The sequence below is a fragment of the Strongyloides ratti genome, scaffold srae_chrx_scaffold0000002 (assembly GCF_001040885.1).
Source record: "Strongyloides ratti genome assembly S_ratti_ED321, scaffold srae_chrx_scaffold0000002".
Lineage (NCBI taxonomy): Eukaryota > Metazoa > Nematoda > Chromadorea > Rhabditida > Strongyloididae > Strongyloides > Strongyloides ratti.
In genome coordinates this window covers 841933-869671 of record NW_020171510.1, presented here as the reverse complement: position 1 = coordinate 869671, position 27739 = coordinate 841933, and the positions used below count along the sequence as shown (strand labels likewise).

Below are 27739 nucleotides of genomic sequence, written 5' to 3'. Positions count from 1 at the left end.
ATGACAAATTAATATTTTAAATTTTATTTTTACTAACCGAAAGATATACTAACATTTAAATATAAGGATATCTAGTTTAAGTACATATTCATGAATGACAAGGTCTATCATATTATGGAATCTAAAAAAATAATTGATATAAAGACAGCTCTTGATAATTCATATTTATTAGGAGAACGATTAGGAAATGGAGGATTTGGTGATGTATATTTAGCAACACATATGCTTACAGGTGGAAAAGTTGCAATTAAAATAATAGATAAACGCAAACATGTAGTAAGTTTTTCTATAAATATAAAAGAAAATAAAAAAAACTAATTTTTTTTTTAAGAAAGAATTTAAATTTGTTAGAAAAGAAGAAGAAGCATTAAAAAATTTAGTTCATCAAAATATTTCACGTCTTTATGAAGTAATAGAAAATGATTATTATTTATATTTTATTATGGAGGTAATTTTGATTTTAAAAAAAAAATTTTTTTTAAATATTTGTTTAGTTTTGTAATGGTGGTGAAATGTTTGATTATATAATAAAAAAACAAAGACTTGAAGAAAATGAAGCTAGACATTTTTTTAGACAACTAATTCAAGCTATGTCATATGTTCATGAACAAGGATATTGCCATCGTGATTTGAAACCAGAAAATATACTTTTAACAAATGATTTGAAACTTAAAGTTATTGATTTTGGATTATGTGCAAAACCAGATGATCTTAGAAAAGATTTATTAACAGAATATTGTGGATCACCTGCTTATGCTGCACCAGAATTATTTGAGGAAAGACCATACTTAGGTCATCAAATAGATATTTGGTCAATGGGAATAATACTTTATGCTTTATTATGTGGTTGTTTACCATTTGAAGATGAAAAAATGGAAAATTTAAGAGCAAAAGTTACAAAAGGTACAATAAAATTTCCACCATATTTATCAATGGAAAGTAGAAATGTTTTAACTGGTTTATTAACAGTTAATCCAAAACGTCGAATTTCGATGGAAGAATTAATTGTTCATCCATGGGTAACTAAAAATTATACAATGAGCTTAAAATGTTCTAGTATATATAAACCTGATTTTGTTGATAATGATATAATTATTGAAATGGCATTTTTTCATTGTGTATCACCACAAAGAATGATAAGTTTAATTAAAGATAATCAATTTGATTACCTTAAATCAACATATCTAATTCTCCTTAATAAAAAAGAAAATAAAGAAAATATTACTTTACCAATGTCACAAAGAAAATCTCGCCCATATGGTCAATATGTGACTACTCATAATCATCAAAAAAATATTATTGCATCACCAACAATACATGCATCAATTGATAATTGTTTAAATTATTCAGGTATTTCAGATGATGAAGATGAAAATAAAAGAATGGAACTTATAACAAGAGGTGTTGCAAAAATGGATATATATTCTATTGAAAGAAATACAAGAAAATGTAATAAAAATTCAGCATATGTTAGAGCTAAAAAATTACTTGGAGAAAATTGTTTGTATGTTGGTTCACCTAACTTTAGTATGGGACATTCTCCACCATTACCAATTAGAAATCACCATTGTCTTACAACTGATGATACACCAAAACGTAGAATTAAAGAAAGGTATGATAAAGAAAATACTCGTCCATCAACAGTTAGACAAAGGCAAACTCATCAACAGTGTGTTGATATAAAAACAATGTTTGTACCACAACATATTATAACAACGCCTAAACGCGCTTCAATAATAGTTCCTCCTATCCAACTGTCATCACCACCAGAAGGTTAGTTATAAAAATATATAAAAATATATTTTATTAAAATATATGATATTTTAGATATAAAAGATCATGGAAATTTATCACCACAAGATACTCCAGATAGTAGAAGTAGAATTACTTCAAAAACACCACGTCTTAAACAAAGAGTTTTTGCTTCATTGGAACGTAAGGCTGATAAAATGATTAATCTTTTAACTCCAAAACGTCAAAAAATTAATAAACCAACAACATTAACTCAAACAAAAAGAATGGTTAATGTATCAATAACATCCAGTGAAGATCCAGTACGTGTTAGAAATGAATTAAAAACAGTTTTTGGTAAACTTGAAATGATATATAATGAAAATGGATGGAAAATATCAGGACAAAAATATAATGTTTTAGGTAAACTTGTTATGTCAGTAGAATTAGAAGTTGTTCTTATTGAAAATATGCCATATGTTGGAGTAAAACGTAAACGTTTAACAGGTGATAGTTTCTTATACAAAAAACTTTGTGAGCAAATTTTAAATTTGGCCGGTTTATAAAAATTATTAAAAAAAAAAGAAACATTAACCATTAATGAAAAAGTAATTTTGATAAAATTATAGTAATTATTATTACTTTTTAAATTTTTTTTAACATCACATTAAATGTATTATAAAGTTGTATATTTTTTATTCTAATCAATTGTTATTGATAAAATTAATCAGCATTTGTAATAAAATAATGATAAATAAAATTAGATGTGATATATCTTTTTGTTGATATATTTTAATTATAGTAACCATTATTTTTTTTATTATTTAAAAATATATATTAATATAAAAAATTATTCTCATTATTAATAATTTAATCTTTCACTATTATCAACATAATTTACCCACTAGTTTTTTACAATTATTTTAAAAAAAAATAATAATACCTATCTAGTTTTACGGAAGTAATTTTTTTTTTTAATACTTAAGATATATATTTTAAAGTGGTCTATTTTTAAAAATATTATTTAAAATTGGTACCAATTTTGTAAGATATTTTCTATTTTTAAAGCAATAATTATTATAATTTTTTTTTTGTCATATCAAACAATGTAATAAATTAAATAACATTTTATTAAGTAGTTATTAGTAATAGCATTTGTTGATATATGATTATGAAAACAATATAAATATTAGTAATATTTTTAACTTACTAATACTTTAAAAATGCTTTTAAATAATTAAATATCAATCTTATTAAATTAGAAAACAAAAGTGGATATACACATATATTTATATTTTGTCATTTTGTTAAAATATATATATATATATATATACAATTTTAAAACATATTAAAACATATCAAAAATAATTCTTGGTCATTTATTCCTTAAACATTAACTTTTATTCTATTTATATTCTTAATGCTTTTAATAAAATGTTTCTATATATTTAAGTAAATTTTCTTAAAATAATTAAAAATTTCTCTAAAAAATTTTTTTAATACTCTAAGTATGGTATTATAAAATTTGACAAATAGGGACATTTTTATTTTATACAACATTAGTTCTATTTCAGTGTTCATGTACTATTATTTATTTAAATAATTTTTGTAAAAATTTTTATTTTAAGAAAAAAAATTTATCTTTTATGTTATATTATAAAAGTATATAGAAAGATTTATTACATTTTTTAAGTAAAAAGAGAAATAAAAAAAAAGTTTTGAATTGTATTTTTACAAATATGAATTATTAATAGTTTTAAAATTTATGTTTGTTTGTTTGTTTTTTTGATAAATTTAACTATTCTCTAACTAATTATTTCCTTTTTTCATCTTAGTATGTTATTATAAAATAGTACATATATAAATCATTTTTTCTTTTACAAAATAAATGTCAAACTTTAAAATCGACTATTAATATTTATTTTATATTAATGTAATGATACTTCCTATTCTCATCATAATTTTTTTTTAAAATAAAATATCTTTATTATATATATATATATATATATATAAAGTATACAGTTAACCGTTCCTTAGAAAAAAAATATATATTTATATATAAATATATACATATTCACAATTTTTTAATAATTATTCTTGATTGAAAGATTATATATATATATATAAAGCTGACATATTTTATCTTTTTCTGATTTTGATTTAACTATTTAGTTACATTTTAATTGAAGTAAAAAAGCTTATTTATAATCTTGATTACAACAATGAAGTAAAAGATTGTTGGCGTACATTATATTATTCATATATCACTTGTCTTTCCATCATTTTCATTTGACAATCAAATTATTTATAATACTTTAAAGTTTTTATAATGATTATATATATTTGGACTAAATATATATTTATATATATAATATATATATATATATATATATATCCTTATTTGTAAATTGATAACATTTATATGCATTTTATTTTTCAATTAGACGATAACTTGCTAAAATAAGAGATGATTTTAGTTATTCTTTTTAAAAAAAAAAGAAAAAAAAAGATATAAATGTTATATTTAAATTTATAAATACATACTGTTAAATAAAACTATATTTGCTTATTAAAAAGATATTCTTAATATTTATATAATTGGAGATAGTAGTAATAAAATAATATTAATACAAGATTGATGTGTTTAAATATTTCAAATTATAGTACACAAGATAGGCATAAAATCGGATTATAAATGATTGAAAAAGCAATTAATTTTTTTTCACGCTATAGTAAAGTTTAACGACTATTGTATAAAACAATTTCTTTTTTAAAAAATATTTTTTTTTTTGTCCAATCATTTATACTAATATAAATTTATTCTACCAACATTTAAAATAACATTTTACTTTACTTTTTCTTTTTATCTCATCATTTTTTTTATTATTATTAAAATTTTTGATAAAATGTTTATTAAATTTTTCAATAAACAGATCTTAATAAATTTTATTTAAACCATGACTATTTATTTTATTTAATTAAACTTTATATATTTGGAATGTATATTTTAATAAAAAGAATTAAGTTTTTTTTTTTTATATATATTAGAAAATGTCATTACTTATTTTTATAATAAACATTTTTTTGTCATATTTTTAGCCACTTAAATAACAATTTGATTTTAAATTATTTTTAATATCCTCACGTAAACGACATTTTTAAATTCAATTAACTAAAAATTTAAAAAAATATACAAATGTTTTTTTTATATTTCATTACCTTATTAAAGTAGAAAAAAAAACAAAATTTAAATGATATATTTAGTAACAAAATTATTAACGATAATTGATGATATACTATTTTTGATAACATTTTAGCAGCTACTTGTTTATATGTATCATTTTTTTTTTGTTTAGTTGCTTTTATTAATTTTTAATCAGATCATCTAACATTTTAAAATAATTTTATTTTAAAAATATTACTAAAAATAAATGTATCATTTTAAACTTTTCACTATCATTTGATAAATTTTTTAATATTATTAATATTACTAAATTTTTAATGTTTTTTTTTGTTAAAAATATTATTATTTATAAATATAAGATGAACTTACTTAATAAATATTTATTAAAACTATTACTACATAAGAAAATATTTCAATTTGTTTTTTTTTTATTTTACATATATAATATACCAATATATCTTCTTTTAATCTAGAATTTATACAATTTTTTCTTGTTACTTTAGAAAAAAAAAAGATGAACTTATCTTCTGAAGTTTCCGGTGTTCATTATAATTTATTTCATACAAATGGTATAACAAATGTATCCTCTCAAACATCTATATATCAAAATTTTGACAAATCATTTGAGGATGATTGTTCTGATTTCATAACAGAATGTACATGTCATACAATGTATTCATTTTATGAATATCCAGAAATTATTTTACTTGGTGTTGTAGCATTCCCATTAATAATTTTTGGTATTATTAATAATATCTTATCAATTCTTATTTTTACAAATGAATTTATGAAGACATCATCTATTAATTGGTATCTCACAATAATATCTTTTTCTGATACAATTATTTTAATATCAGCTTTTTTTGTTCTTACATTACCAAGATTAGGTGAATTTATAGAACTTTGGGGTGCTGTATCTTTAAGGCAAGTTATTTTTATATAAAAAAAACATTAGATCTTTTTTAATGTATAAAATATTACTTAAATATTCCATTCTATGTGAAATAAAAAAAATTTTCTTTTTTTTATTGAAACAATATAAAATATAGGTAAACATAAAATATTTTATTGGAAAAACCATTTAAAACTAAATAAAATATATTTATTTAATTTTTTTTTTCAGTTATTTTTTGGCTCCTTATATGTATGGAATGATGACAATGGCACAAACAATAAGGTAATATCATACAATATAAAAACATAAAAAAATTGATGTATTTTTTTTTATAAAAATACCAATTTTAAATATATAAAAAAAAAAGTAGAAAAAAAATTTTTTATTTTAAGATAACTATTTTTTTATAAAAAAAATTATATCATTATATTTGATCTAAAAATAGTTTTCTTCTTAAAAATTAAGACGTTATTACCTTATGACTTAAATATGTATTTTAAAAATTAAAAAACATTTTTTAAAATAAAAAAAAATAGTATTATAAAAAATGACAATAGTTTTTTTAAAAAAATGGTAAATAATAGATTTAAAATTAAAAACAAATTATTTATTTTATCTTTTTTTAATAATTTTTAGTGTATGGATGACAACTGGAGTATCATTGCATCGTTACGCAGGTGTCTGTTTTCCTTTTGAATCTATTTCATTATTAAGACCAAAAAAAGTTCGGATATTTATTGGATCAATTTTATTATTTTCAATAGTTTTTAATAGTAGTCGATTTTTTGAGGTTAATGTTGTAAATGATTGTTATAGAACTAACATTGAGTATAGTATTCCAGTAATAATGCCAACTCTTCTTCGTGTTAATGAAGCATATCGAACAATCTTTTTTGGATGGGCATATACTATAGTTATGTTTATAATCCCTTTTATAGTATTAATATTTGTTAATACAACTGTTGTTAGTGTTATTCGCAAATCAAATAGACTTCATCAAACGCAAGGTTCTGATTCAATGACTTTCAAAAAATCAGAATCCAAAGAAAGACAAACAACAATAATGTTAGTTGCAATCGTCATTGTATTTTTGGCTTGTAATGTCTTGGCATTTGTCGTAAATATAATGGAAAATTTAAATTTGATGGGTTCTTTATATAATACACTTGTCTGGTTTAACAATTTATTAGTAAGTTTAATATTATTATTATTATTATTATAAATATAATATTATTATAATGATACAATTACTTATTATTTTAAGGTTTTAGTCAATGCATCTTGTAACTTTCTAATTTATCTTATCTTCTCTGACAAGTATCGTGCATTACTTTTATACTTTGTCTCTGGAAAATGTTTGATTCAGGAAAGAACATTGGTATTAGCAGAAGTAGTTTAAATGATATAATTAATGATAAAAGCCTTATCTTTTTTTTTCTGCTCAAATAATGCATGTTATATATATATATATTTTTATTATAATATTCAAATTGCAATTCTTGTAAATGTTGTCTCATATTCTATTGTGTTTGTTTTTATGTTAACTTATTTTTCAAATAAATAAAATTGAATAACCATAATATGGATTAAAAAAAATAATAAATATATACAATCAAAAAATAAAATTTAAAGATAAATTTTAAGTTAATTCATTTTTCTTATTTTTAAGTTTAAATATAAAAAAATATAAACATAAAAGTTTATTTATAATAATATTGTTTTATTCAAATTTGTATTCATAAATATTTAAAAATATTTTTGATATAATATTTGTAATAATAATTATTAATTTATCATTAAAAATATACATAATCATTAATAATAAAAAATAAATTATTTTTTTTGTAGTATAAAAAAAATTATTTTACAAAAGATATTATACCACAAAAATAGGAAAAAGTTATATGTAATATTGATTAAAAAAAACACAAATACAATTATATAACAAAAAACAAAATACTTAAAATACAAAAATACAAAAATAGATATATTTAATTATTAATTATCTTTTTTAGTGAAACGTTTTAACTGGTATATGAAAATTTTAAACAATATAATCTTAATAATTTTTTTTATATCTGATGTATATGTCAAAGTTTTTTTAGTTGATAAATTTTTAAAGATCTTAAAAAACATATAAAATTTATTTATAGATTTAAGGTTTTAAAGTACAACTTAATTTCCTGATATGTACAAGAAGGAAACATTTTAAAATTTCTTTATTTAAATTTTTTATCATCATTTATACTAATGACTTTATTTGAAGAATTTTTTAAGTTAACAATTACAGTAGTATAAGAGTTAAGACAATGATTATAATCAAATCTCTAATCAATCTTATAATTTTATCATACTGTTACTAGTATAATTGACACATGTTATTGATAGTCTATTTACAACTATTTCAATAAACAATTTATAACTGCAATAGTTAATTTAAATCTTTTTATTTTTTGGAAATTAAATAGTTAAATTATTTAAAGACTAAAATTATAATTTTTAAAATTAATAATAAGTTTTAGTGTTGTATAAAATTATTGGTAAATTTTTATTTTTTGATTAATAAAAAATTATTCTAAATTCAGAATTTATATTTATAATGGCATATTAAACACATTTTATTTTTTCTCTCGATTATTTAAAAAAATATAATTACATTAATTTGATCGCAAAGTTACACAAAATAAAGCATAAGAAATGAACTAAAAAAGCACATATTAGCTTATGGAATAATTACAAATTTTCTTGTTTAAAATTTTAAAATTTTAATATTTAACTAAAACAATTATTATATTTTCCAATTATATCTATTTTTATACAAATTCAAGAAAATTAGCCAAAATGATGATGTAAAAAATTATTAATTAAAAACTATTTCTGTTAAAATAGTTTAAAGTGAATTTATTCAATTGTATGTAAAATAAAAATAGTTGTATCAATGCTTGTTTAATCATTATATAAAAATAATATTAAAAGTTAATAAATACTTAAAAATTTACAAAACTTTTACTTGAAAAGATATTAATAGTAAATAATTGTTTTCAATAATTTTTGAAAAGTAATATTATCATCAACAATTTTAAATAATGATAACATTTTTGTTAATATTATCTAAATGAAATATCAATATACCGTTTGAATAAAATACATAAATTTTTGTTTTAATAAAAATTTTTAGAATATGATAAATTTACTTTTACTGATTAAAAAGAAAGATTTAAAATTACTTTAAATTAATTGAAATAATTTTACAAAAAAAATGTTTACTAGAAATAATAAAAAAAAATTGTATAAAAAATGTTTTATTTTTATTATCAGTAAAATAAAAACTTTAAGATATATAAAAAATTTTAAATAATATTAATTTATCTATAATTAATTGTATTTAAATTCTATTTTGATTATTATTAACTTGGAATAGTAAAATGAATAATTCATCATATTATTAGTAATTTAATTAAAATAAAAGTTTTAACTATTGACGCAAATATAGTACGGTTCGGAAAATTGTTAGTTCAAAAAAAGTTTGTAAAAAAATATATTTAATTATAATAGTTATAAATTTTTTTATTTTAAAAAATGATGCCAGCTTTAGTTATTATTTTGTAAAATGAAACAAATATTGATGATCGAAAAATTATAGAATAATGAGAACCTTTCATAATTATTTTCATAAGTAGAAATTGATATATATTGAATTGTTTTAAAACTTTGATTAAAATTATTCTTTTGAAATTTTTAAATATACTTTTTATTTTGAATGTTATTGTAAATGATTTAATATTTTATGACAAATTGTATATATTATCGATACAAAAAAATCAAGGTATTAAGAGAAGAAATTTCTTTTAATTTTAAAAGTAGTGTCTTGAGGCTTGAATATTTTTAAGCATGAGCTAAAATTTTCATTTCTAAAACAATTCGCTCTAAAATAAAATTATAAAATTATATATTTAAATATTTTTAATAGTATAAATATACCTGCATTGAACACGAAGATTAGGAAAATTTTGCGAAAACATTTCATGACAAGCTTCACAAACAGTATCAACAATGAGATGAAATTCTTTATTCCTATAAATGTCACAATCTTCTGATGATGAAATATCTATATTTTCTATTGTACCATTTCTATCATATATCATTGGATCAGAACGTTGAAAAACTTTTAATAATACTGATCTTGTACAAATTTGTACTGGCAGTAATGTGATAAAAAGAATGCTATAAATCATTACTTGTGTAATTAAATGATACTTGCGGCCACATAAACTTGAAACATTAATTTGGAACATAACTTCTTATTTGTTATTTTTTTTAAATTAATTTTATTTAATAAATATAAAAAATATTTTTATCTCTAAATAATAAACAATGGTTAGATGAATAGAATTAAAAAAATTATTGTTTTTTTTTTTAAATATTGTTGATTTACAAAGAAAGAAAGTGTAAGTTATAAAATTAAAATATATTAATAAGTTTAAATTTTTTATTAAATAGAAATATTAAATTTTAAAACTTTTTTAAAAAGTATTGCTTTATATGTATATTGTATCGTTTATGTAAAATAAATAAACATTTTATTATAATATTTTAAAAAAAATTTTGTTTTATCAAAAAATTTGATAAGTAAAAAATTTTTTTTACATAAACCAATAGATCAATCTGATAATGTTGTTTAAAAATTTTTTATACTTAATAATAGTAGAAAATTCTTAAACAAATAAATTATTTTTTTTTTGTGTTTAGATTTTATAGATAAATAAAACAAATTAGTTATGAATAAAGTTAAAATAAAATTGCAAAAAAAAATATAAAAAAAAATTTTTTTTGTACATTTTAAAATAATAATATATTACTTTATGAAAAAATATTTTTGATTAAAAATACTTTAAATAAAATAATTTATTTGAATATAGTAAACTTTGTCTTAAGAGGTATTAATAAATGAGTAAATTTAGAAATATTATGACATTAAAGTGATTTTCGTATTTATTTAAAGAGAGAAAATTAAAATTGGGAGGACCGTAAAAAAATGGGTGTGGAAATTATAATTATAAGAAATAAAAACATTAAGTATTAATTATTTTTTCAGTAATATAGTTATCTTACACATAGATAAAAATAAATATTTCTTAAGAGTATTTGATTAAACCTATTCATAAATTAATAATCTATGATAAAGATAATACTAAAAAATATTTAAATTATTTTTACAATACCAAAAAATGTTAATATATTTAAAAATGTTATTATTTTCAAGCTTTTATTTATAATAACTTTTGCAAAAGTTATAAATGCCAATAAGTATTTTAATGCTATAAAATGTTTAATTGATAAAACATTTTAATAACAATTAATATATTTGTCTATTATTATTAAATAATGATCGACTAGACAAAAATTAAAATACAATATTAAAATTATACCTAGTTAATAAAAAGGATTAAATCGAAATTATAAACATTTAAAAGTTAATTAATTATATCAATTATTTAAATTAAGTTAGAATAAAACAAATATTAAAAAGTAAATAAATATTGAAAGAAAATATAATCATACTTATTAAAATTTATTAAATATTCACCTATCTTTGAATATCATACCAAAAACTTTTTTCAAAATGATATCAAATTTATTATAATAATGTAGTATTATTTTTTTGAAAAGTAATTATTTAGTGTAACGTAAATATAACATATCAAGTGAATGTTTTTTTTATTTTTAATATAATATCAATTTTTTTTTAAATAATAAATATAATTTAATTTTTATACACGTTAAAATAATCATTGTTATAAAAGAAAATTTTTAATATAAACAATATAATTTATCATTAAATAATTGTGATTGGAGTAAGATATTTAATATTTCACTATATGAATATATAGTAAGTTATAATTTCAATTTTAAACAACATAATTTGTACTTTTCTTATACTAAAAAAATAAAGAATTTATATTAGAAATATGTTTACCAGAAGTAAATTTTCTATATTGTAAATATTTACTATAATTTATATATTTTTTTTTATTTCATTATATTAATTTAAAGATTTTTTTTTATTTTTTTATAACTTTTAAGTTTATTTTTAGAATAAATATTTAACAGATAAATTTATTTTGTAAATAACTTTATTTTCCTCAATTTGAAAATAATACAATTTTTAAAAATAAGTTTATATAAATATATCTTTTATTCAAAAATTTTTTTTTATTCTTCTGAGAATTTAATTAATCTCCATTTCTTGCGATCACCTTTTAACTCTTTTTCCATGACATGTTAATTAGCTATGTTATTATTTTTGAAATGATAACAATATTTTTATACACCACTTAAAAATGTGTCATAAATTAAAAGTATATAACAATGATAAAACATTAAGGATATTCTGCAGAAAAAGCCATATTATTATAATTAATATATAGATATAAATTTTCATTTATAAAATATTGATGCATGTGGTACTTTTAAAAATTAACTTTGTAAAAATATAATACTTTTTATTAAAGAAAATTTGATTTCTTTTATATTTTTTAATTATTATAAATAGGAGTTAATTAATAAAACTTGAATAAGAAAATTTATTTAAAAAACTTCTATCATAAAAAGACAATATAAAATTATATATAAAAAGTTGGAATATTAAGAAAAATATTTGTATTACTTTTGATAAAACAATTTGCCAAAAATGTGATTTTATGACGTCAAATAACAAAAAAACATTTAATTTTCTTTAAATATTTTTTAAAATAATTTAAAAAAAAGGTTATTTTATTCGACAATAATAAAAGTTTCAATTTGATAAATAATGTTCCTTTTTTGCATTTACACTAAATTTTTTCTTTTTTTTTTTGTTAACTTAAAAAAAGAAAAACATTCATTAACTTAAATATTTAAATTGTAAAAATTTTAAAGGTGAAAATTATATTTTCTTTAATTTTTCCAAATGTTTTTCAATAAAAAAAAAATGCTCTGTTGAAATTAATTCTTGAAAGAGGAAATTTAAAAAACATATTTTTTTGAAGAAAAAAAAAACTAAATGTTTTTGAGTAGGAAAACTTTTCTTTTTCTGTTTTATTTTATACATTAAACATTTTATTATTCTGATTTCTGTTAATTGATTTAAGACATTTTTTATGTATGTAGACAAATAATTTTACAGTTAATTAATATATGTTCCAAAATATATTACCATAAATTTATCATATTTAGATTATTTAAAATTTTAAAAAGCACCTATAAATGAGACAAATTTTTTAATTTATATAACTAATTATAGACAATTTATTTTGTGTTACTTTTGTTACAATTATTAAGTTCTTTTTTAAAAAAAAGTTAACTACAATATTTTATTTTTTAAAACAGGTGGTATTATTTTATAATAAAATTATATTATTTACTTTATTTTTTATTTGATCAAACAACTTCTTAGAAAAATTAATTTTACACTTTTTTATATATTTTATTTCCAAGTATATTATATATATTTTTATTTGTATTTAAAAAAATTGTAGGATAATTTTATTTAAATTAAAATTAAATTTAATATTAAACCTATTATTAAATTACTTTATTTTAAATTGTATATTAAAATATGTTAGAATAAGTAATAAATATATTAACAATAAATATTTATTTTGTTTAAAAAAATTGCTACGATAAAGGTAATTTTTAATGATCTATTATCCTTTAATGGTTCTGTCATTGTAAAAATATTAGAAATTATTAATTGTAATATTAGAAATTATTAAATATGTAGTAAAGCAAGAAATATTAAAAATATCATCTGTTGTGGGTGGATAACAAATTTATAATAAATATGTAAATATCGTTAACTTTAAAATATTAAAAAATCATTAACATAAATTTTTAAGTAGAAATATTTATATATTCTTTATTAGAAACCATTAATTATTTTTATAATAAGAAAAAGTAATATTTTTAAATTATTTTTAAATAAGCATAAAAGTAAAGAAAATCATTTACTGCTTCATTATAAAATTAATTTAGTATTTTCAAATTAGCAAAAATTGTTAATGATCATAAAAACGGACTTTTTAAATGACTTAAATTTATGAGGCGTTATTTTTTTTGATGTAGGATACCAATTTATACATAAATTTATATATATATATATATTTATGAAAGAAAAATGCATTAAGGACATGTTAATGAAAATTTACAGTATTTTCTTTCTTTTATATATATAAATATTGTTTAATTCTTAAGGTAATGCTTATTTTTAATTATTTAAAGGAATCAACGGTTTTGAAAAATGTTATAATGACGATATATAAAATATTTTTATTAAAATGTTTTATAATATGTCATTTTTATCTTTTTTTAATCATTCAAAAAGTTGTTTAACTTTTTATCCTTTCTTTTATATTTTAATTTACCATTTTATATGTTTCATACATTTTTAAGTTTTTATTTTTAATTTTTGAAATATTGAAAGATAAATTACTTTATCTTTATTATCTAATATTGATTCATGATTTTTAATGTATTTTTTTTTTTAGTTTTTTAATAAAATAGATCACTAAAAATGTTTATTATTAGATACTATTCATTTTTGTTCATTTGTGTTCTTTTGTCATTTAATATTAATGAAAAAATATTAGCAGCATCATTTAAAAGAAATTTTGTTATTAGTACATACAGGTTAATCACATAAATTTTTTTAGTAGAAAAAAATTTTTTTTACAGAAATGGTGAATATTTAAATTCACTACCAGGACAAGGATACATGACGTACGAATTACAAGATTATGGAATTCCAATTGTTGATAATTCAGGACTAAATAGTTATGGTATGCGCAAAAAATATGACCGTAATTGTTTTTTTTCACCAGTTCAATGTATGACTTCTTTTAGTAATTCTCCATTAGATGTTCAAGTTGGATGGGGAAGAGTATAAGATTAAAGAAGTATTAATAAAAACTTAAAAATTGTTTATATATATAAACAATTGTAAAGTCGTATATTTTACAAAATAATTTTTTTTATACATGTTGATCAATTGGCTAACGTTATATTTGAAAAGATAAACAATGATAATACAATTTTTTTTTTGTGCAATTATATTTTAACCCTAATATTATTGATAATAAAATTTTTAATTACAAAAATTAGCTTTTTTAAATAATTACTTCAACAACAACTAAAAAAATATTATAAAAAAATTATATAAAAAAAAATATTGTAAGTTATTTTAATTTAATCTTTTGATATTTTTTTAAAATTTATTTTTCTATATTTTTAATCTGTTTCAAATTTATTTGTTTATATATTGTCAAACATGATCTTTGCTTAAATGACTTATTTTGTAAATTTTAAATAAAAGAATAGTTGAAAAGTAAAAATTTGATTTATCCTATAATTTAAAAATAATTAATAAAAAAAATATATCTTTTTTTTTGATATTTTTGTGAAGTAAAAATAGAAAAACATTTTTAAATAATAATTTTAGTTTTAAGTAGAAAAAGATTTTTGAAATTACTAAAAAAATAATAAAATGTTTAAAATAACGAAATATTTTATAAATAAGTTATTTCTAGCATTTAAAAATTCCAAAGAAAACAAATGATTGAAATTAAAAATGATATTTTTTTTGTTTCCAATCAGACTTTATTCTTTTAAAATAATTTTTTTTTATTTTTACATATTAAAAAATAATAATTGTTATTAAAATTGTAAAAAATATTTTTATCTTTTTGATAAACTTCACTTAATATTCTTAAATAATATATGTTATTGTTATAACAATGTATAAAAGCAGTTAATAAGAAAGTCTTTGAAATTACATTTTTTTTCTTTGAGTTAAATATTTAAAAAAAATAATATAATTTATTTAATTCACTTAAGAAGAAAAATATTTTAAGTTAAGATATATAACAAATGGTATTTTAATTGACGTTTTTAAAATGAATAAAATATTAAAAATACTTTGAATTCTTTGCTCTTATTGTTCAACATTAAAAAATATTAAAAAAAAAACTTTGAGTAATAAAAGTTTTTACGTAATTTCTTTAGTTGATTAAAGTTTTTTTTTCATAATTTATATATTATATATTAAAACTAATCGGTATTTTAAAAAAATTATTTGAATATGATTATCATGTTTATTTATTTAATTCCTTTTTTTATTTTAATAAAAATTGTTTTATTTAAAATTTAAAATAAATGTCATTATTGCTTTTTAATAAATTGCCATTTTTTATGGTATCATTTAAAAATATTTTTATTGTAATAAATGTGCTTTTTCAAATGTAAATATTTATAAATTGTATAAAAATTAATACCTTTTTAATCTTTATTAACCTTATCAGGATACATAAATAAAGAAAATCTAAAAAGAATAAATAACTTTTAAAATAACAATTAACATATTTTGTAAATAATCAAAATATATTTTGTGAGAAAAATTAAAATGATAAAATTTAATGCTATTTTAGTTTATCAAAGTAACTTTAAAGATAAAATACATTTAAAAATTTTTATAATGCCGGATACAGAAAAGAAAAATACATCTTAAGAAATATTATCAAGATATTTTAAAATTTTGTTATCTCTTTAAGATTATTCTTAAGTAAAAATAATTCTTGATGTATCATTTACCTATTATATCTTTTATAATAATTATACCATTAAAAAGATATTGAAAAAGGATATTTATTTTTACAAATTTTTAACTACAAAGTACACATAATTTCCTGTATTTTTTTTTAAATATAAAAAGATTATAAATAAATTTGTTATATAAAAAGATGTTTTTAAAAAGAATTATTATTTATGGAATAATTTTTTAAGTGCATTAAATAACCTTATATTCTTTCAAAATGATAACAATTTATCTTTAAATAAGAAAATGTTAAATATATAATAATAGCTTTTATATATAAAAAAATAATATTAAATTATAATATATGCCAATTTATATCATTTTCAATAAACATTAACATAGTAACTTTATTTAACATTTAAAGAATGTTCAATTATTAAAGAATCAAATAACCATTTATATTTCATTAAACAGTTTTGATTAATATTTGTTATAAAAAAATTATTTATTGGAAATTAATAAATTTTTTAAACAAAAAAAAATGTTGTCTTAATAATTTTAACAAAATATTTTTAATACTATTAAAATTAAAAAAAAATTATTTATGATAAATTAAAAAGATACTGCTTTTATAAGATTAAAGATTACAACGCAGAATTAAATAAAAATAAACATAGTTGTCATTTTTATTTAAAATACAATAATAAATCTATTCTTATTTTTTTATTATAATATTTAACTTAATTTTTTTATTAAATTATATGAATATCTAAGTAATTTTGATATTATTAAAAAAACTGATTAATACATTAATGTAATTTGTATAATTTATATTATATAGACGAATAAATTTATTATTTTTGTTTATTGAAAAAAAATATGTATTGTTGATGACGTTAATATTTTTGTAATTTTTATTTTTTTAATTTGCCAATTGTATAATAAGTAATTTGTAAAATTAAATTGAATTTTAAAAAAATTTAAAAATTTAAAAGGTGAATTAATTTATATGATAAATATATCTTTGAAGAAGATTTTTTATAATAAATAAAAATTATAATAAGCAATAGTTAGTATAATTTTTCTTATTTATTAAAAATTGTTCAATGATTTAAATTTCTTATATAAATTTTACAAGGTACAAAAAAATAATTTTTTTTATATTAAAAGAAAAAAAATATAATAATATTAGAGTCTAAAGTCAAGTGTTTTAAATTATAATATTTTATATTTATTTTAATTATAATCAAAAATATACTAATAAAAATATGACATTTTTAAAATTTAAAAATATACTAACATTGATAAAATTAAAATATCATGTACTAAAAATAAATTTAACAGCTATTTATATAATTATGGATTTATTTTTAGAAATTTTTTCAAAAAACAGTAGAAATTTAAATTTTCATATAGTTTGAAAAAATTTGTTTAAAAAGTATACATCATCAAAAAGAAAGGATGATACTATTTTCTGTATCTGATAAAACAATAGATTTAAACGTTTGTCATTTATATAACAGTTAACATTTGCATACTAATTTCAATGTTTTATTTAGTTAGTTTTTTAAAATTTCCTGGTTTAATATCTTTTTATATTTATAAAAAAAATTATTGATTTATTAACTGTAATACAAAAAAAATGGTTAACATTGTAACAAAAAGACAAAAAAATACAGACGAATATATTTTTATTTTTTCAATAGTTGTGTTTAAGAAAAAAAAATTTATTTTCAATCTTATTAATGGATTATTAATGTTTTTTTCTAATTTTATTTTTATTATTAAAATATGTGATTTTTTTTTTTAGTATTATAAAAGTTTTAAAAAGATAAAAAAATTAAAATTTGCTAAAATAACTAACAAAAAAGATAAAACTAACTATTAATTCGCTAATTTTAGAATATGAGTCATTTATCTAAATAATACTTTTAAAGAATCGTTCTTTGATTAATATTAGAATTTCATGTCGTTTAACCAGCATAAATTGTTTACAATGTACAATTTAATATGAACATTTTGTAGTTTTTAAAGCATTTTGTTTCTAATGCGTGTTTAACAAAAGTTTTTTTTTTCAATTTACTTTATAAATTTTTTAACTAGAAAAATTTTTTTACAACTTAATACACTTTTTTTACCAAATTTAAAAAATAAAATTTTCCTAAAAATTTGTCATAAATATGAAAAACGATTATTTTTAAACCCTTATGAATGAATATTATTATAGTTTGTTTTTTAATATATTATAATTAGTAATATGCTCTTTTATATTTATTATAACATCTAATAGCATTACTTTTCTAGGATATTAACAAGAATTGTTTTATTGACGTTAGTTGATAAGAATTTTATATATTTTTATATTTCACAGGAATCAAACAATTACTATAAATTAAAAAGTGACATTCTTGTAAATGTTAACATTTCTAATAAGCCGAGAAATATGTCATTTTAAGAAGATAAAAAACAAAGTAAATGCAAGTATGATCTATCGTCAAGCGTCATTGCAAGAAACATATATCAGAGTTTTAATAACTATTACGCAATATTATAGTAAAAGTAGATAAAGCTAACAGCTAAATAATTTTTTTTATTTACAATAAATCTTTTATTTATGATAAAAATGTTCAAGAATAATAATTAAAATATAATGATCACATAAATATATAAAATAATTTCAAAATTTTTATTATATTTAATAATTAATTTTATTTAAATATTATGCTTAAATTTTTTATAAGTCCTTTTTATTAATTTTAAAAACTTTTACATCATTATAGTTAATAAAAACAAGGTAAACATTGATTAAAATCGTTCATTTTAATGAAATACAAACAGTCATTTAAAATATCAAGAATTGACAAAATATATACTTAAAGATCATACAAATAAAATGAGAAATGATAAATAACAAGCAATGCAAATATATATTCAAAAATCATTGATAAAAAGATTTACATAAAGTACCATCTTATCAGTAATAATAACACTAAAAATTTGGTAATTTTACAAATAAAAAATGATTTAAACATTTTTAATATGATTGAAAATTTGTACATAATTAAAATATAATATTAGAAAGAAAAAAGATTAACATAATTAAAAATTGTAATATACCTATGTAAATGAATTAGCTTATTAATTATTTATATCATAGTTTATCATCTTCAACTTTATATCCATGAGGAATTGTCAAGAAGAGAGATATTTTAAAAAAATTTTTTAATTAAAATTTCTTTTAAGACAAATTTATTTAAATTAAAAATTTTTTAATAATTTATATTTTAAAAATAAATGAATTAAGTAATAATTTATTGCAATTCATTATTTAAAGTTTAAAATTCAATATTTTGATTTAAGTTTCATACAAAAAAAAATTGCAAAAAAATGCAAAAAAAAATGTAGAAAAAAAAGTTCTTTTTAATTTACAATATTAAAAAATCATAAGCATTAAATTTATTATTTTTTTTATTTTAACAAACCAAACAAAAATTATTTATAAATTTTAAATTTTTATTTAAATTTTAATATATTTTATTATCATTGGAAAGCTAAAACTTAGTGTTTTTTTATAATATATGTTTATTTCAAGTAAATTAAAGAGAGAAAACAATTTAAGTGTCTTAAAAATGTTAATTTTTTATAAGAAAAATTAAATTATATTTATCATTTGTAGAGATTGAAAAAAGTGTAAATAAAGTAAAATGTGGTTAAATCTATATAGTTATTTATGAAAATTAAAACAATTTTAATTAAATCAAAGGTATAAAAATATATATAATTTTTTTTTTAATTTTTCACACAAAAATTAGCTTTTTCTAGCTTTTTTACAAATCATAATATATTTATATAATATTAACTATTTAAAAAAAATAAATTTAAAAAACATTTTTTCTAAAGAATGTTAAATAAATAATGTTAACTTCCTTGGTAAACAATACTTCAAAAATCGTTTTTTTTTCAATATTTAAATTCATAGAAAATGAATATAATTTTAAAAATATTGTAATTATTTATTTTTATTACAGTAGTAAATAATTTATTTAGACAATTTTTCCTAGTTTTTTAATTAATGTTTTTATAAATTAAACAAGGTTTTCAATACAATTTAAAAATAATATATTAACAGATAAAAGATAAATTTTAATGTAGTTCTTAGTACTGCAATATTTATATTGAAAACCTAGAATTTTTCTAAAATTTCATATAATTTCAGTCCCTCTTTTTATCAAAGAAGATTATGGCATTTTTTTTAAAAACTTGATGCAATTTTAAAGCTTCTAAAATTGAAATTAAAAACTTTGAAGATGCTTATTTATTAAAAATTTCAATTAAAAATATGGAAATTTAAATCATTATTATTTCATTTGACAATTAAGAGCGATAATTTAATAAAGAATAAATTTTCAACAATAGATATCAAGAAATATATATCAACAATGCATAAAACTCATTTTTTTTAATAAAATACTTGTATAATTCATTTTTTTTTATTTTAACTTTTTTTTTAATCGTTTTTCATTTATTCTAAATAGAATGTCTTAAAAAATTTTTGAAAAAATTTTTTTTTTATGTTTTTAAATATGTTATCTAATAATTTATTGAAAATATTGTGAGATATTAAAAGTTATAATAATTTTAATTAAACGAAAAGGTCTTTAAGATAAAACACCTACTATAGTTATTATAAATTTCTCAAGAATAAAGATATATAATTTTATTTAAATATTCTATAATAAATAATAATTTAAAATTGAAATTAATTTTTTTCGTTATATAGAAAATAATTTTTAAATATATTACTGAAATTATTATCAAAAATATAATTAAATATTAACTACTAAAAAATAAAAAAATAAAATTATTAATTTTAAAAACGAATATAACATAAATTTCTTTAATATTTAATTTTTTATATATTTTAATAAACAAGTGCTTTAAAAATAAATAAAAATTTAAAATAATTTATTATTTTTTGTAACTATTCACATACAATATGTCAGTAAATGAAAAAAAATGACCTTGAAATAAAAATGTACCTTTTATTTTAAAAAAGTACTGTTTGTTATGATTAAATTATTTTATTTCATTCCCTTTATTTATGCATAATAATGACATAAAATAAATAATTTATTTCTTTCCCTTTGAATATTTAAAATTTGATAATCTTTATACACTTTTTTTAAAAAAATATTTATCAATAATTTCTATTGAATAATTTTTAAACTTTTCTAAAGGTTTACTTATTTTAAATTACACTCTTTCTAAGTGTAGAAAATAATATATATATATATATATAAATATTTTATAAAGAAATAAACAAATTTATCAATTAAAATATTTTCCTCATTAGACAAATATTAATGATAATCTTTTATCACTCTACAAACTTATTATTTAACAATGACAGACAAATTATATATGTAAATAATTTATAAAAACGTTATATGTAATAAGACGTTTATCAATTTTGTTAAAAAATATTATATAATTTTAATCCTCATTGTAAGAAAAAAAATTCATTAATCATTTATTTATTGATTGTAATGTACATAAATTTTGATTTTTTATTAAATCTATTTTAACTATAAAAATAACATTAATTTTAACAAATTAAAATTAGCTTTGAAAAATTATATAACTTTTAATCTTTTGCAGTTAGTTAATTAGAGTTAGAATAAGATCATAAACTGGAAATTAAATAATTTTCAACAAAAAAAAAATTACATAGATAAAAATTAATGTGGGCTGTAATTTGTATCAATTTATAATAACGGTTATGTAATCATTCATCTTCTTAAACTATCTAAGTTTTTAAAATAAAAATTGTTCCCTTTTTTAAAAAAAAATTTTATCATTTATTCTTTTTTTTTTCTTTAAAACAGATAAATATGAAAGTTTGTTCTTTAATTTAACATAATAAAGTTTGCTATCATTTAAATAACATTTATCATACATGGACTACTAATTTTCTCGGAAAAACGTAATTTTGTTTTGAATAAATATAAAAAATATGTATGATTAAGCGAGAAAATATGGTTTAATAAAGATTAGATAAATTTTTTAACTCTAAGCTAAATTTCTTTATACAATGTTTTTAAGATAAAAAAACCACAAAATGGTAAAACATCAAATTTATCATTTAAAAATATATATAACAATTAACTAAGCAAGTTATCATTTTTTTTTGTAAATATATAGTATATATAATATATATAGAATTCTATAATAAAAAAATACTAGAAAAAACCAATATCTATTCATAATTGCGCTTGAGGATTCCTGAACACATATCAGTCTTCCAGCCAAGAGCGCAAGGTCCAAATTTGTAGACTAATTTTTTAGGATATAATCCTGTTTTTGGAACTGGTACAAGAATTTGTTTCTCATAATATGTTCTCATTGCTCTACTTAATTTTTCATAAGTCATCTTTTGATTATTTTTTTTCTCTCCCCACAAACGTGCCAATTTTTCTGATTCTATTATTCTAAAAACACCTTGATGAGGATCTTCCCATCTAAAAAGAAAAAAAAAATATTATTATAAAATATTAATAAAGTTATATATATATATACTTACTTAACTATAGAAGGGTTTGTTATTGGATCCCTTAATGCATCTCTTATAAATTCCCACAATTTATTTCCCTTTGTATGTTGAGATCTTTTTCTAGGTTTAACTTCTTTTGATTTTTGAATAAGTGTATTAGTATTTCTTTCAATTATTTGTTCATTATTTTGACTTGATATAAACGATGATGTTGATGGTGATGAATGAAGAGGATTATTTTGTAAATTAAAGGATCCATTAACAATCATTGAATCCGTTTTATTTAATTTTTGTTCAATATTGTGAGGAGATGTCTTCATTAATGACTGTGTCTTCTCATGATTTGAATAATTTAGGTGACTATTATTTGTTTGTTGATGAATTCCTAAACTTGGAATAGAATTGGAAATATTCATTTGCGAATTCGTATCTTGCGAAGAGGCATTTAATAATGATTGAAATGATATTGCTTTACCTGCCAACACTTGATTTCTACTTATTCCAAAGTTATTATCTAATGTTTGTGCTACTAAGAGATTATTTGTATTTTTATTTCTTGTTTCCTCTTCCTTTAATCGTTGAACTAAATAAGAAACTGCACTTTCTTCAACTTTTTTATAATTGTTGTTCGTTTCTAAAATACATTAAAAATATTATTTGCACTTTTTGTTTTTTTTTTTCTTTTTATTCTATTGACGTATTTGTAGAATAGTATATAAAGATAATCTAGTCTCATTAAAATCTTTATACTTACTCATACGAAATATTTATTAATTAACAATTATGAAAGAAAATTCTCATTAATTTTATAGAGTATGATAACATCTATATATCATGGGAATGAGAAAAAGATAAAGGTGATAATTAAAAGAAAAAAAAAATATATATATATATACATATATATAAAATATGTATAAATATATATATATATATATATATATATATATATATATATATATATATATATATATATATATGTAAATTTTTAATACTTACCAGAAATTAAATTTAACAATTCTTGATATAGCAATTTTCCATGTGTTGGTTCACGTTCAATAAAATGTTCCTCTTGCATCATTAAAAGCAAGTTACCATTAATAGTAGCAAATTGTGTCAAGTCAAATCTCTCCATTCCAATATTATGCCGTTTTGCAACGTCTATCATCCATGCTAGTACATCATCAGCCGTCCAATCTTTTGGTGATTTATAACGGAAACGTGTGAGATCAACATGGGTATTATTTGGAATAGGTTTATACTGTGAAGTATTCATATGAGATCGTAATATATTTGTATTGATGCCATCAAGTAATCCTTGAAGACAAAATAATTGTGGATAAAGTGATGGATTATTTAAAGGAGATTGCATCGGATTGTCTAAACTAAATGAATTTCTTTGATTTTGGAATGGAGATGAATTTAGTGCTTTATCTGCAACTAATGCTGCTGCCATAGAAGCTGCAGATACTATATCAGAATTAGATGTTATAGAAGGACAATTATTTGATAACGTATTACCACCAATGGTATTTGTTAATGAATATTTATTATTATTTTGTGTTGTATTAGGAATAACTGAAAATGCACTATTATTAGATGATGATATTGTATCATCTATTAAATTTTGATTTAATTGTTGTCCTGGTGAAGATATTGTAAAATTATTTGTTCCTAACCGAGGTAACAAAAGATTATTTGTAGTTTGATCTAAAGATGAAGTTTGAAAGAGTGGCGAATTTGCTAAAAAATTTGTTGTTGGTGTTTTTCCTTGTAAAGAATTATTTATTGTATGTTGAAAAAGATTTGATGTTTGTTGACATCCGTTTAATGAAAATGTACTAATAGGTTGTTGAATAGATGAACCAATTGAATCGGATGTTAACGATTTAAAGACATTTAATGAATTTCCTTGTGGAATATTTGCTATTTGAGAATTTGAAGCAAAAGCTGCTGCTAATAAATATTTGGCTGGTATAGCCGACGATGTAACGTCCCCACTAATATTATTGGACCCAATGATTGAAAAACGCGATGGTATAAAACTGCCAGGATCAATAAAATTATCAGGTGAAGATTTGATTATTTTTGGTGGCGAAGATGCAATGGCAGGACAATTATATTTATTTTCGTTCCAAATAGATTGTTTTTTCATTTCTTAAGAACTACCAAACTTTTTATTGGTAGGTCTTAAAATATTTGTATAATATCTTTTATTCTTTTTTAAATAAAAATTTATTTAAAGTTTTGTTAATAGTAATCTTTGATATTTAATTTCCACAAACAGATCAGCATTCTCTATTTATGAACATATCAAGAGAAATAATATATAGTAGATAAAAAAAAATTTTTTTTTGTTTCTTTTTATAATAAAATGATTTTCTATAAAATATAACGAATTATTTAATATTAAAAAATATAATTTAAAAAAAAAAAAACATAAAATAATTTAGTTAAAACAATATTTTATACATATATATATTTATAATTAATACTAAATTGTTCTTACTAGGAGTAAATAAATAAATATATATATATATATATATATATATATATATATTATTTTACGCCACTATAATATAAAAATATATTTATACGTCTACTGAATAATTGAGTAATAAAAGAATATATGTATATAATAAAAGAGAGTATGTAGTCATTGCGGAAGTTTCAAAAATTTAATTTTTTAGGGGGTCTAATAAAATAAGCCAGCTATGAGAACGCAATACTAACAGGAAGTGTAGGGAATATACATATGTATATATGTTGGAAAGTTCAATGCAATATTATATATATTTCTAGTGTGTCTGAAAAGAGATATCAGAGGAAGCTTAGGAAGAAAAACTAATGTAAAATAGATAGTGTAAGGACAACTGAAAAATTATTCAAATATATTTTATAAAAAGTAATATATTTGTAGTTGTTAGTGTCTGGAAAACAAAAAATTCTGGAACCAACCACGCAAATATACTTTTTAAATTTTTTTTTTAAATGTTAACTTTTTATGAGGTAAAGTATAAAATAATTAGCAATATTTTTTTATTAATTTTTTAATTGAAGTATATTTACTTTTTTAATCAGAAATAAATTAATTTTTTTTTAACTTAGACATATAATTTTATATATATATAAATTTGTATTATTATATATAATATTATATGTTATTTATATTTGGGGCAATATAAACAGGTCGTATGAAAGATAAAAGAAATAAGAAAACATTATTTAGTTTTTCTTAACATTTAAATTAAATTATAAAGAAAAAAAATAAAAAAGGCATGTGAACTTGTCTTATTTAGTTATGCTTAATGGTTAATTCACACAACATTATGTTATGTGATCATTACATTACATTATAATAAAATAAATATCTATAAAAATTTTATTTAATGCCATATAATATTTTATCAGAAATTATAATTTGAATTATTAATATCTAATATATGAAAGTTTAATTTGAAAATGCTAGTAATAATATTTATTTTTCACACTATTTTTATCCTTAAAAAACAAGGTATTATCTACTAATTAAAGATTTTCTTTGAGATATATTAAAATAAAAATCTTATTAATATTTTTTTCTTAGATATTAAAATGTATCATTATTAAAATATAAAAAAAAATTTAAATAGTTTAATAAATATGATATTATATTAATTACATTTAAATATAACTGTATAATAAAACACGGATTAGCTAAGAAAAAAAAAAAGATTTTGAATAAGATTTAAATTAAATAAGGAAACTAATATATTTGTTAAAATATTAATAATAAAAAAAATTGAGGACTATTTTATATTTTATTTTGTTGCCTTTTTCTGTCTATCTATCACTCTATCTATCTATCTATCTCTCTTTTTGAAATTTAAAAAAGCTTCAATTCTTATATAATAAACTTCATGATAATGAGAGAGAAAGTTATGTAAAAGGAAACATTGCATAAAATTTCAATCATCTTTTCACTACTAGGAAATGAATATAACAGAGCGATATATAGTATTGCCTTTTTCATCTAGAAGATTTAAAAAATGTATGATAATGTACTATTGGAATGAGTAGAAAATGAAAAAGGAAGCTTTCTATAAAATTTTGCGATACTTTTTAAAGTACTTAAAAATTCAGATATACTTTTTCTTTAAACTATACATATATACAATTATTTTTGAATGATTAAAAGGAAGGAAGTGAAAATAAAGTTTTAATGATAAAAGCATTTTAATTATTGAAAATAATATAAGAGGAGTAAGACACGTGATCTATTATATAATAAACTATGAAACCACTATTATTATATTGTTGTTTTCTTTTTTTTTCTATATTTAATAACCGTAAAATAATTATTGTCAAAAATTAAATATAATAAATTTAAAAATGTTAGTTAAAAGAAAAAAAAAGACGTATTTTTAATGTTTCAAAGAACAATTTTACAAGTGCAAAATTTCTAGAATATATTTTAATTAGTATTTTTATCAGTAACCTGTAAATTTTTTGTTACAAATTTAATTTACTACTGCCATTTACAATGTTAAAATGGAATTGAAAGTTGTTTATGGTTAAGACATATCTAAAAATTTAAAAGGGTAAGACATCAAAACAAGTAAACATTTTTTAATAAAGGAATGAAACTTAAAATTATATATTTACTCAACAACTGGTCATATACATATATATATATATATATATTCAATGTATATTTATTATAATTCATGCCAACCATTGGTTTTATAAATAAAGAAAAAAAAAAAAAGAAAAAATTTTTTTTCTGTCAACAATGTCGCTGGTTTTGCGATTAAGGTGTGATTATTGCTGATCATA

At 17.8% G+C, this 27739-nt stretch overlaps 4 protein-coding genes across 4 annotated transcripts; 2 read left to right on the top strand and 2 right to left on the bottom strand.

Annotated features, from left to right (window-relative positions):
- Window positions 1–114: 114 nt before the first annotated feature.
- On the top strand, window positions 115–7209 carry SRAE_X000119100 (Maternal embryonic leucine zipper kinase; the record flags this gene model as incomplete). Its single annotated transcript, XM_024646174.1, has 8 exons — window positions 115–276; window positions 332–448; window positions 495–1773; window positions 1828–2265; window positions 5449–5839; window positions 6039–6092; window positions 6447–6999; window positions 7075–7209. The coding sequence occupies 8 exons, from the start codon at window positions 115–117 to the stop codon at window positions 7207–7209; spliced, it is 3129 nt and encodes a 1042-aa protein (XP_024498654.1).
- Window positions 7210–9639: 2430 nt separating this feature from the next.
- On the bottom strand, window positions 9640–10045 carry SRAE_X000119000 (Crustacean neurohormone family-containing protein; the record flags this gene model as incomplete). The annotated part of the gene is made up of 2 exons (XM_024646163.1): window positions 9640–9736; window positions 9792–10045. 2 exons carry the CDS (start codon window positions 10043–10045, stop codon window positions 9640–9642), a joined length of 351 nt encoding a protein of 116 aa, XP_024498653.1.
- A 4316-nt stretch (window positions 10046–14361) lies between these two features.
- Window positions 14362–14733, top strand: SRAE_X000118900 (Hypothetical protein; the record flags this gene model as incomplete). Its single annotated transcript, XM_024646152.1, has 2 exons — window positions 14362–14477; window positions 14523–14733. 2 exons carry the CDS (start codon window positions 14362–14364, stop codon window positions 14731–14733), a joined length of 327 nt encoding a protein of 108 aa, XP_024498652.1.
- Window positions 14734–22633: 7900 nt separating this feature from the next.
- SRAE_X000118800 (Ets domain and Pointed domain and Winged helix-turn-helix DNA-binding domain and Sterile alpha motif/pointed domain-containing protein) lies at window positions 22634–25079 on the bottom strand (the record flags this gene model as incomplete). Its single annotated transcript, XM_024646141.1, has 3 exons — window positions 22634–22895; window positions 22958–23561; window positions 23924–25079. The coding sequence occupies 3 exons, from the start codon at window positions 25077–25079 to the stop codon at window positions 22634–22636; spliced, it is 2022 nt and encodes a 673-aa protein (XP_024498651.1).
- Between the last annotated feature and the right edge of the window lie 2660 nt (window positions 25080–27739).